Raw genomic sequence first — 13,056 nt, 5'->3', positions numbered from 1 at the left:
TAATGATGATGAAATTGGATTTACAGTTCCATTTTTGGGCATGTAAGTAAAGCTGTCTTCAGCTTCCACACGCAGTTCATTTGGTTATCCAGAAATTTTTATTGCAAGTCTACTGTATGTCAAGAACTGATTTAGGTTATTAGAAATATAGCAATAAACAAGACATATTAGGTTTTTCTTGCTCTCTTAGAGTTTACAGTTTAATGGTTCAGGGGAAAAGTAGTGAAGACAATCAAAAAAAATTTAAAGCAATTATAGATTGTGACAATTGCTATGAAAGAAGTAAAAAGAACAGTGATATAGGCAATAACTTGTGGGATGGGCATTAGTTTAGATAGGATATTCAGGTAAAGCCTCTCCGAAGGACTGAAATTATAGTTAAGACCCAAACATGAAAAGGAACCAGTATGTAAGGAGATGAACTAGGAACCATGAAGGTAGAAGGAATAACAAGTGCAAAGGGGAGATGGAGAAAAGTGTTCTAGGAAGCATCAGAAGCCCTGTGTGCCTGGAGCATTGTGAGCAGGGAAAGAATGATATGTAAATGAAGTTGGAGAGCACCTGGAGGCCATATGTAAGGCTTTAAATATAAGTCATAAAGTAGCTTGGATTTTATTCTAAGCACAATGGCAATCCAGTGATGATTTTAAGCAGTGGGCTGATGTGCTATGAATTTTCTTGCCCTGTTTTCCCTTTATGTCTCTTTCTCCTCGATAAATAGTTATTGACATTATGTATAAGAAACTAATCAAAGCCAAACTCTCCATCCCACAAATACCTGATTTTAATGTAACTGGATACTTTAATGAGAGTCATATACAAATTTCTGCTTAGAGGTTTTAATCTGTTCACTACCATCCCTATGAGCCAAAGATATAATTAACTAGTTCGAAAAATTGCGACCTGCTAGATTAGATAAAATCTTTAGCATTTGTCTTAGATTTTAATTTTTACCTAAATTGTCTTATCGATATTATCTCTATATCTCCACTTTAGGCTTTGGACATTAGAGCACTTCACATCTATACTTACCAAGGAATTATTCTCTTCCTTGTTAGTATTATTCCATCCACTAGAACTCTTGAGATTTTTCTACAGTGAAATTTTAGTCTTTGGAAAATATTGAGAAACTCAATTTAAAGGGAAATAATACCACAGCATGGAAGAGTTATCTATACACTTTAAATGTCAGAAGCTGCTATAGTTCGAATGTTTGTGACCACCCTGCCACACATACACATTCACATGTTGAAATGCTAATGCATAATGTGATTGAATCAGGAAGAGGGACCCTTGAGAAGTTCTTATATCATGAAGGTGGAACTTCCATAAATGTAATTAGTGTACTTATAAATAAGAGACCCCACAGAGCTTCCTAGCCCCTTTTACCATGTGAGGATACAGTGACTTAGAAGTCATTTCTGTGATGTGGAAGAGGGCCCTCACCCAACCATGATGACACCTTGATCTTGGACTTTCAGCCTCTAAAACTGTGAGAAATAAATTTCTGTTGTTTATAAGCTACCTAGTCTGTCGTATTTTGTTATAAAACCTGAATGGACTAAGTCAGAGGCTGATAAATATATTTCCCTTTTTAAACTTTTTATTTTGTGACATACAGAACTTGACAGATGGATGAAATTTTCACAAACTGACCCATACCTATATAGCCAGAAACGGAACATTACCATTACTTTCGAAGACCCCCAGTGTGCCCCAAAATGACAACCTCCCAAAGGAAACACTTTCTTGACTTCCAACATCATAGATTAGTTTGGCCTGCTTATGAACTTTGTATAAATGGAGCTAAATAGTATGTACTTTTTTGTGTCTTGCTTCTTTCAATTAACATGGTTTTTAAGAATTATCCATATTGTTTTATATGGCTATACTTTTTCATTCTTATTGCTGTTTAAGATCCTACTAAGTGAATATATCAATATACTGTTAAACATTGGGGTAGTTTCTAGTTCCAGTGCCGCAGTGAACATTCTTATATATGTCTTTTGATAAGAATATTTACACATTCCTGTTGAGTATATATCCAAGAGTTTAATTTCTGGGTCGCAGGATATGCATATGTTCAGCTTTAGTAGATACTAATTTATACTCCCACCAACAGTATATGAGAGCTTTAATTGCTCTGTATCCTTGCCAACACTCTGCATTTTATGTCTTTTTCAATTTAACCTTTCTGATTGGCATATTGTATTTTGGTTTTATTTTGCATTATCTTGATGACTGATGAACTTAAGCACCTACTCATGTGACTGTTGGCCATTTGGATATCTTTTATGAAGTTCCAGTTTAGGTCTTTTGTCCATTTTTCTGTTATGTTATCTGACTTTTATTGAGTCCATTTTTATTGATTTTTCTTAATTTATTCATAGTTTATTTAAATCTGTGAATATCAAATGCTTGTAGAGGCATTTTTGTTTCTTATGATCTTCAATTTAGCTATGCTTAAATATGTCATATAAACAGCTTTTACTGCTACATTTACCTCCCACCAGCTGTAATATAGGGCTAAAAGCTACTAGCAGAAAAAGCAAGGTATGTTAGCTAGTTTTTCTAGAGCAAAACCTTTCCTCAAACCCTGATTATAACAAATTTGCATTTTTCCCACTCCCTTCCTTCTTTCCTCATTCCTGGGTAGTGTATAAGTTATTATTGAACAGAACTGAGGTTTTTCTCTCAACTCTTTTCATTGTCATTAATTATTTGATGTTACCCGTGATGTTTTTATACAATTAGGCACAAGAGAACAGTAACTCCTTAAAGAAGAAGACGAAATTTGTCAGTTTATACACAAAAGAGGGACAAGACAAGCTTGCAGTCCTGATCCCTGGTCGCCACCCTTGTGATTGCCTGGGCCAGAAGCACAAGCTGATCAATAACTGTCTGATCTGTGGACGTATTGTCTGTGAACAAGAGGGTTCTGGCCCTTGTTTATTCTGTGGTACTCTGGTAATCATTTCTTTTCTATTTTGTTTTACTATGCTTTGGTTTAATAAATAGGGACATTTACATCCCTAGTAGTTTCTCTTTTTTCATAGTAAATGGAAACTATAGTAGCAGGAATTTTTTTAGTCAGAAACCCAAGGTTATATCCTATTACTGAGCCTCTTAGAAGGATTTTGAGAACACAAATGGTTGAGTGATGCAAGTCTTGTATCAGATTAACTTTAGTTCAAGAAAACTTTAAGACCTAAAATGTCAAAATTTTTTGTCAGTCTTCAGATATAGAGCATATCCCCAGGAAAACAACAACTATGACATAATCCTTGGGTCGTTAAAGTTTCTTTTTCCAGGACACCTTCTCTTTATAGTTCTGCATTGTCTGAGAGAATGACCTCAAGAGTTTAACAGTAACGACTCTCTTACAAACACCATAGTGAGTTATCTAGAAAGCTTATTCTGCCAGTTGAGCTGGCTGGCAGAAGCAATGACATTTGGTGTTGGTGAAGGCATCCATTTTATATTGTTTTCCCTTCTCTTTGATTGCTTTGTTTGGGGCCTTTCATTTTTTAATATGCTCAGAGAACAAGCTGATAGACAGTGGATGACCTGAAAAATGTAATGTCTACTATCAAAAGTGTTCATAAAATGGCAATAAATGTCCTCTCATATGGGTCTTTCTCTAGAGAAATACCCAATAGTTGCTGGCAGGAATTCTGTGTGCCACTGAGGCAAGTGTTAGGAAGTACAATGTTTTCTGTTAGATCCCTTGGAGACCTAACAATTTAAGAAACAGTAATGTAAAGCAGATTGGCCTTGAAGCCTTACAGTTTTATAAGCCTTGTATGAAACAGTTTTTAACCCCTTCTTTGCCTCCTTTTTTACAGTTGCAGTGATTTTACAATAAATAGAACTTTTTCCTTGCTTAATATAGTCATTATTTTACAATATTTGAAGGCAGAGAAACAAAATATACTTAGTATGAAGGCTAGACTAGTTTTCACTGGTGGCACTATAATTTGCTGCTTTTTCTGCTTTCTAATAAGATATCTGTTTATAATTTGTAAGACTTGGATTTCATGATTAGAACTGACAGCTTTTTAAGAAAAAGTGGTATTTTTTCCATTATTCTCAATGATGGCAAATCTTTGTCCTTTGAAAACAGGTTAGATTTTGTTTTTTAGCTATCAAGTCAGTCAGAGACACTTACAGTGAGATCAGTTTTATTTATTGGGGCGACACTGGTTTTTTGTATGGTTCATGAAGAGAGAAACAGAAAGATACTAGGGCAAAACTCATTTGGAGATACATAGGTAGGTAGATGTATATATACACACATATATTTTGGGGGGGTGAGTATGTTTGGATAAAGAATCACCAACAGTCTCATTTTATTGCCATATCTAATGTGTAATTTAAGGTCACTTTTAGGTCTATCAAGCAAACAGTATAATTTAACTATTGGATCACGTGTCTTGCTTTTATTGCTTTATAGGTATGTACTCGTGAAGAACAGGATATTTTACAGCGTGACTCAAATAAGAGCCAGAAACTGCTAAAGAAGCTTATGTCAGGTTGGCAGCAATCTTCTGATTAGATTACTGTGGTGATATATACATTTTGTTGTATCTGTGATTATTCTCTTTCTTGTATCCTTGTATGCAAGATGCAGTTTATTTACTCATTTTATATGCTTATTTATTCTATAAGTTTATTTACTCATTTTTTAAAGAAAATTATTAAAACCATATAACACTGAGCAAAAAAACCCTAATAATGGCAATGGACTATAACTCAAAGAATAAAATTAATATTCTGAATTAACTAAGTTAATAAATGGGGAAGAAGAGATAACTCTTTCTTAGAAAAGAATTCTAATTAGTAAAATGAAGAAATGACAGTAATAGAAAATCACCATTAGAACACCATAGTAGTAGTAATTGCTACAGTTAAGCTATACCAATGGATGCTAAAATTGTTGGGTGAAAGCTTAAGAATAAGAGATTTGCAAGGTCACGAAAGACAAGGAAAGAAAAGAATTGTCACAGATTGGAAGAGACTAAGGAGACTGACAACTAACTATAATGTAGGATCCTAAATTGTATCCCAGAACAGAAAAGTAACATTAATGGAAAAGATATTGAAATCTAAATCTAATTAAGTTGTACTAATGTTAATTTCTTTTGATAATTGTACTGTAGTTATGTAAGATAAGATAGTAACATCAAGGGAAGCCGAATGAAAGTTACACAGAAATTCTACTCTTTGCAACTCTTTTCTAAGTCTTTTATAGTCGAAAAACATGATAAAAATAGTTAAGGACATTTTAAAAGGGAAAAACAATGTATTCATCACTTTCCACTTATGCAAATTTTTTTAATGTATGAATACTTTGGTTGGTATTTATAAGGTAGCAATCAGTGTGTATAGAATTTTGTTTTTCCATTTTTTCAATTAATATTTTATGATTAGCTTCTGTGTTGCTAAATAGTCTTCATATTTATTGCTTTTGTGGCTAAAAATGTAATAACTTGATTTATTGTAATTCGATTACTTATTTCCCTGTTACTGGATATTTTGACCCTTTCCAAGTTATAAATAATACCACAAGTGGTCACCTTTGTTAATATATCTTTTTATTTCCTTGGGATAAATTCCTAAGAATGGGATTACTGAGTTAAAGAATATCATTTTTGACACACAAGATGTATTTGCCATATCACTTTACCAAAATATTGTATAATATACAGCAATACTAGAATATTATTGAGTTTTGACATTTCAAATTTAAAAATTTTTATAGTTGTAATTTTTAAAATTTATTAATGAATTTGAACATGTCTCCATATTTTTTCAATTAGGATTTCTTTAAGGTCATTATTATGAGAAAAGGTAGTTCTAAGTGCTTTTCATATATTCAGAATACAAGAATCTTTTTTTTTTTTTTTTTAAAGGAAAGATTTGACAGGAGTTTGGACAGGCCTGGAGTTTTAGGTAAAGAGAAAAGTCAGCCCTTATTACAGCCTAGTTTTTCTAACAACTTTTAGATCTTGGTTTAGATCATAATTTATGGCTCTCTTTTCTGGGATATATAGATTTATAGTATGCTGTCACAAAGGAGATAACACATGGGCCAAGGAATGAATGTGGGCTTTAGACTTAGACCTAAGTTTAAATTTTGTTTCTACCTTCTGATTTCTGAGGGAACTCAGTAAATTTTTCCTCTCTGGACTTCAGTGTCTCTTTTTTTTGAACTTCAGTTTCTCATCTGTAAAACAAAGATAATACAAACTGTATAACAGGGTTATTCTGAGGATTAAATAATATAAGATATATTCAGTGCCTAAGCATCTAGTAAGTTCTCATTATTCTGTCTTCCATTATTTAGTTTTTAGTTTCGATATGTAAAAGTATATTTAAAGGTAATATTCAGCCCTACTCAATAGTTTTTTTGCTTATAAGGCATTTTTATATTGTGTTTTTAAACAGTATAGTACCCTTAGTGATCCAAATTTCCATAAGGGAAGAAATGGACTTTAACGTTTATCGAGAACCTATTATATGTCAAGCATTGTTTGGTTTGGCAAGTAAAGCCTGGCCTGTGTACTTGTTTGCTTTCCATTGAAATGAAGGCTGTCAGCCATCAGGGCACACAGATTTCTGATATTTTGTTCTTTGCTGCACAGGGATACAACTAATTTGTATTATAGGCTGACACCATTTGATTTCCTTATTGAATTTCAGGGACGGAGAATTCTGGAAAGGTGGACATCTCTACCAAGGACCTTCTTCCTCATCAAGAATTGCGATTTAAGTCTGGTCTGGAGAAGGCTATCAAGCATAAAGACAAACTGTTAGAATTTGACAGAACTAGGTATCATGTGGTTACAATAAATGCTAAGAAGTAGACTAGTCCACAGGTTCTGCCCATTAAAACATTATTTTGACACTTGATGCATTCTTAGCGGTGGAGTATGAAAGTTTACAGGAAAAGAAGAGCTGGCTGCTTTACATTAGAGGCCTACATGTTGGTTGGTTTGGAATCATGTTTGAATAAGAAAGGGTCCCAAGAGGATCCCACCCTGCAACATTTTTTGATTTTTAGCAAATGCTAGTATAATCCCTAGAAAGTGGCTTTGGGTTGACAGAATTCCTCACTTGTTTCACTGGCAGCCATTAGTCAGCCAGCATATATATATTAGAGTGGCTGCTATGGGCAAATTGTTGTGCTGGGCTGTGGAGAATCTATAAGAAAGTTGCCCCTGGGAGACTATATATAACGCATGACTTACCCTTCCCCTTCGACACTAAATGTGTTTTCTGAATCAATGATCAATATATTAAAATGTTCCTAAGTCGACTCTTAACACTCCTACACTTTTGTCATTTAGTCCACTGACTTCTTTTTTAGGAGAAAGATTTATAGATTTGCTAGTTCTATTTTTTATTTCTTTCTCTTTTTTCCTTCTTTTGAACCAAATATGTATTGAAAACCAGTTAATGGTTAAAAAATGTTTAAACAAGACTTATATGCTCATTTCTCAAATGGCCATGCAAGAATGTAAGAGTCCTTAGAGAGACTCTGAATCTCTTACTTATTGTAACTGACCTGGTAATCTCTTCCTGGCATTATAATCCTTTGGTTAGACATACCTACTACTTCCAAATCATTTGCTATGAATACATGAGATAAAACTTTGAAAGCTAGTCCTTAAATAAGTCTATCACATGGTTTGTCACTCCATATTCACTCTTAATCTTTTAACTATCACTTTTAGCTCTACTCAGTAAAACTTATTAGAAATAGAAATGGAGTACATTTGTTGATAAATAAGAACTGGAACAGGATCTCTCCCTGTTGATATTGTGCCTTTGCTAATGTGTTCAAGGGCATTATTTAGGTTCACATACAGGACCAATTTTTCCTGAGCCCTCTTAAACTTCCCACTCTCAGTCTACTTTAAAACTTGTATAATTCCAGCTGAGTCCTGAAAAATTTATGTCAATGTATTAATATGATTTTAGTATTTCTCTATGCTTATGTATATTGCTAATTTGTAATTATTCAGAAATCCAGTCTCAACTGGATTTGTAACTTTGGAGTAGTCACTTCTGCGAGCCCTAGGTTTATTATATGTAGGATGAAAGTGGATCATCAAGATTCCTTCTAGTTCTCCATTTCTTTGTTGGTATAATCTTAGAAATAGACCTGATTATTGTATCTTGGCACTTGGTCCAGTGTCTTAGGGATTGGAGATGGGGGTGATGGGGTTGGAAATTGACATGTAGTGGTACAGTAATAGGATGTCCTAAGAGTAAGCCGCAGGAGTGAGAGTCCAGAATAGAACTCCAGTTTCTAAGGGAAGGAGCAGCAATCAGGCCTAGCAAGAAGAGACTGGGTGTCCCCATTTTAGAAAGACTAGGATATCGAACCAAGACGTGAACTCAGATGCAGCGAAATGAGGCAGACGCTCAGTTATCAAATGGTGTCGGCCAGTTTAGGAAGAAGAGTAGAAGGACCATGAATTATGGTGCTGTGTCTTCTGCCTGAGGGTGAGATTAGTTCTAGGAGCTGAGCTGAGCCTGCAGGGGGTATAAGATATATGCAGAAGCTGGGAACCGGCTTGAGCTTGACCTGATTTTGGAGCATTCTTGGGCATTCATGTTTGAGGTAATAACCTTTAGGGTAGCAGAAGAGTAAGCTATCTTGAAATAGTTTCCCAATAATTGAGTCCTTATTTGTCAACAGGTAACCTAATTGCTATGTGTGATTTTTTTCTTAGCATTCGAAGGACCCAAGTCATTGATGATGAGTCAGATTACTTTGCCAGTGATTCTAACCAATGGTTGTCTAAAATTGAGCGGGAAACTCTACAGAAGCGAGAAGAGGAGCTGAGAGAATTTCGACATGCCTCTCGGCTCTCTAAGAAGATCACCATTGACTTTGCAGGCAGAAAGATTGTAGAAGATGAAAATCCACTAGCTGAGTATCATAGCAGGTAAGTGGGCAGGACCAGAAAGGGTATGAAAGAACAGAGCAGTTTGACTGTAAAGGATTTGACTCCTTTAATGGATGTGTTATTTTTGTTGATTTTTAAAATAATATATTCATTTGGAATAGAAACATGTAAGAGTAGCTTAAGAAATTTTTGAAAATGAACAGGGAGAGAACTTGTCCTGCTAGATAATTACTGTAGTTTTATAAACAACTTTTTAAAACAAGGTACATTTTGGGCACAGAAATAGATTAATGAAACAGTAGAATCCAGAGACTTGTGTGTCTGCATTATACATGGGTGTGTGTCTATATATGTGTAAATTTAGTCATCGATAAAGGTAAAATTTCTAAACAATAAAGAAAGAATTAAATATATGATGGGATGATTGGCCACCATCTTAGAAAAAAAATCTACAGTAGATTTCTACCTTGAATCTTTACCTGTAAAAAGTTTGAAGAGTTCAATGTAAGGGATCAGAAAGAAATATAGAAGAGTATATTTATAGTTTGGTGTGATCTCTTTCTAAGCAAGTTACAAAATCCAGAAGTCAAAAAAGCATAAGATATTTTAAACATAGTAAAAAAGTACCAGACTTAGAGAAAACATTTTAAACATTTTTAACAAAGAGTGATAGCCATACTATATAAAGACCTCCTGTAAATTAAAAGAAAAAGACAAAAAAAATCCAGTAGAAAAATGGGCAAAGACTAAGAACTGGTAATTTACAGCTAAAGAAATACAAATAGTCATTAAATGTTTGAAAAGATTCTCAACTAGTTAGGGAAATGCAGATTTTTAAACATAATGTATCATTAAATTGACTGAAATAAGATATATATAATATTGCATAATCTGTGAATGTAGGAAAGTGAATATGCTCTCTCACTGTGGATGGAAGTGTTAAAATGGTACAACCTCAACACCAAGAGCAAACTCTTAATGTGCACTGTGGATTCTGGGTAATAATGATGTGTCAACATAGGTTCATTAATTGTAACAAATTTACCACTCTAGTGAGAGATGGTTGATAATGGGGGAGGCTCTGTGAGTGTAGGGGCAGAGAGTATGTGGGAAATCTCTGGACCTTATGTTCAATTTTCTTATGAACCTAAAAATGCTTTAAAAAATAAAGTCTATTGAAAAAATTTCCATTATGACCAATTCCAAGTTACCAACATGAAATCACTAAACTTAGAGTTGATGAAAGATATGTATATTGGCTCCAGCAAAGTACTGAAAGGAAAGCACATTGAGATCTCACCATGTTTTCTATTTTAAAAATGACACACATTCATTCTCATTCTCTCTCTCTCTGTCTCTCTCTCTCCCTCCCCCTCCCTTCCTTCCCCTTTCCCCTTCCCCCTCTCCCTCCCTCCCTCTCTCTCCCTCCCCCGCCCCCCCCCCCACACACACACAGCTGGGTATTGGTAAACACAGTAATATTTCCCACAAGCCCAGTCCTTGGTCCTTCTCTTTCATACCTGGCAAATTTATCATAGAATTTTCCTAAACAAAGATTATTCTCTCCCTCAAAGGAATTCTACCACTAGCTTCAAAATAATTATTTGTTTTCACCTATTACATCTATGATACACAGATATAAAGAAAAAAATAAAATTATTTCTGGGTTATGGGTTTAGGAATTTTTCATTTTCTATTTGTATTTTCCAGGTTTTCCATAATAAACATGGATTGCTTTTATATTAATTTTTATGTTCAATAAAAAATGGTATAGGCTTTTAGAAATGAAATTGGACAGTATCCCAAAATTTAAATTGTGCATTCTTTTGATTTATCATGTACACACCAGATATCAAATGCTAGTTTCTTCATCCTCTTCTCAACAATTAAAAAAAATATTTGCCATTCTGATACATGAAAAATAGTATTTCATCATAATTTTTATGCACATTCCTATGTTTTGGTTGTATGCTAGTAAATGAACATTCTAAAAAATGTACTGATTAGCTGTTTGTATTATTTCTTTTAGAGATTCTGGAGTTCTTGCTATACTTACCACTATTCTGTATCTTACATCTATTTTCCTCCTTCAGATCCCACTGTCCTCATCCTGTTTTAGACTCACCTCTTCAAATTCTTTTACTTTTTTTTTTAGCTTCATGCCTTTGTTTCTGCTTTTCCCTTGGTTTAGAAATTTCTCCCCCAATCTTTTTTCCCTTTCAGATATCAGTACCTCTCTCTTGAACTCATTGGCACAACACATGGGATGACAGGATAATAACCACCAGCTAGACTGTGCCTGTTTCATAGTATTATGTCTCATGTTTTGTTCATTATCTTTATAGCTATCTTAAATCTGCCATTTAGATTCAAAGCTTCTTGAAGGCAGGAACCATGTCCTCTACACCTTTTAAGTTACCTTGCATATAAGAGGCTCCTAACAAATATCTCATTGTGTTCAAGGTCAGGTTCAGCCTTTCTTACTAGTAGAAGCTTTTTGTTACGTTTTGCCTCAGAATTATCATCAAACACATTTGTCAAATATCCAGTAGGGGAATAAAGCAGCAAATAATGTAGAGCTATAGAGTAGAATAAAGTAACTGTTCCTGCAAGACCTGTGATCTCTTATTAACCAGAGGGATTATTTCCACAATTTTTAAATGAAAATTGTCACATTCTTTTATAGATTTCGAGCCAGATAGTCATAGCATACATGAACATAGGCACAGGATAACATGGGATACGTCTGGTGACTAAATAGTTAGTGCTACGGGACTTCTGAGAAAGGAGTAAGCACTTTTGCGCTGGACCGGTAGAGGGCCTCATTAGAACTTCTGGACCTCAAAGCAAGAATACAATTCAGATCAGCATGGAGGAGTGGAGAGAGGGACTCCGAATGGGCAGAGGAGTAATTGAATGTGTTGAGTAAATAGGCTGCCATTGAATACTCTTCTGTGGGTCAGACTGTTTCTAGGCTTTTCTAATCTTGGCATTTTTAATAATCTTGTTAAACAGATGAATTATTGTAGTATGCCCTACCTATTTTCTTAGCATTCTGGAACTTTTACTGACTCATATTACTTAAGATTCTTGGAATGAAGAAAAGGAAGTGATGGGGAGGAGCAAGGAAAGAGATCATTCATGGACCCCTCTTTGAATCTCAAGTTTTATTACTGTTGCAGGGTTTTATGTTGGTAAGTAAGGATATTCTGAGCATAGAACATTAACAATTATTGCATCTTTTGGTTTATTCTCACAGACTAGATGAGACAATACAGGCCATTGCCAATGGAAACTTGAACCAACCACTAACCAAATTGGATAGATCTTCTGAAGAACCTTTGGGCGTTCTGGTGAATCCCAACCTCTACCAATCCCCTCCCCAGGTTAGTGGACCTTTGTTCTAACTGATAATAAGAGAAGTTTGGGACCAGGTATTTCTTTAAAGTATGCCTGTTAATAGGTTTTAAATACCAATCTGCTCTCTCAATAGACCCACCAACCTTATTCTCTGGCTCATTTTTTCCAATTTTTTTGCAACGCTTCTGACAAATTGACCTTTATTATCTTTTGAGTATTTCCCAAGAGAAGGCTTTCTTAAGTACTATAGAGATTTAGCCAATAATTGTAGAGAATGTTCTTTCTCTACATTTTTAGAATATCGATGGTCTCATAGAGTGGTGTTTTAAATTAATACATTAATTCACATATTCAGTGTTATTCATTTTTCTATCAAGTACAGTGAACATCTGCTATGTACAAGCACAGTAGTAAGTGATCAACCAGACATTGCTTCTATCTTCGAAGAACTCATAGACTAGTAGTGGAAAAGATTACATAAGCAGCTCTAATGCTAATGGAGAGATAAATAAAGGTCAGTGGAAACCCACAGGAGGGAAAGACTACTTGCAGTTGAGGGGAATAAAAGAGGCTTTTATAAGGGAGCTGGCATTCATTAAAAGTAAATATCCAGGAAAATGGATGTTTGGGGAGAGTGGGAAAAACATTCCAGGCAGAATGAACTGTAGGAATAAGGCACGGGTACACAAAAGCATGGGGGGAAAAAAATATATATGTATGTATGTATGTATGTATGTATGTATGTATGTATGTATGTGTGTGTGTGTGTGTATATCTC

The 13,056-nt window shown here is 34.6% G+C and overlaps 1 protein-coding gene across 5 annotated transcripts in view; it reads left to right on the top strand.

The window, feature by feature from the left end:
- Window positions 1-13,056, top strand: part of TRIP4 (thyroid hormone receptor interactor 4) — a 47,779-nt gene that overhangs the window by 7,656 nt on the left and 27,067 nt on the right. For 4 of the 5 annotated variants that reach the window (XM_023532507.1, XM_011363342.2, XM_023532506.1 and 1 more), the window contains exons 4-8: window positions 2,755-2,967; window positions 4,454-4,532; window positions 6,703-6,832; window positions 8,742-8,957; window positions 12,178-12,304. In XM_023532507.1, the coding sequence (XP_023388275.1) occupies window positions 2,755-2,967; window positions 4,454-4,532; window positions 6,703-6,832; window positions 8,742-8,957; window positions 12,178-12,304 (765 nt within the window). The remainder of the gene's footprint in view (window positions 1-2,754; window positions 2,968-4,453; window positions 4,533-6,702; window positions 6,833-8,741; window positions 8,958-12,177; window positions 12,305-13,056) is intronic. The other variant, XM_023532505.1, reaches the window with a different exon arrangement.

This window comes from Pteropus vampyrus, unplaced genomic scaffold (genome assembly GCF_000151845.1).
Source record: "Pteropus vampyrus isolate Shadow unplaced genomic scaffold, Pvam_2.0 Scaffold85, whole genome shotgun sequence".
Taxonomy (NCBI): domain Eukaryota; kingdom Metazoa; phylum Chordata; class Mammalia; order Chiroptera; family Pteropodidae; genus Pteropus; species Pteropus vampyrus.
The sequence above is the reverse complement of the archived record's forward strand: the minus strand, read 5'-3'. Positions and strand labels throughout refer to the sequence as shown.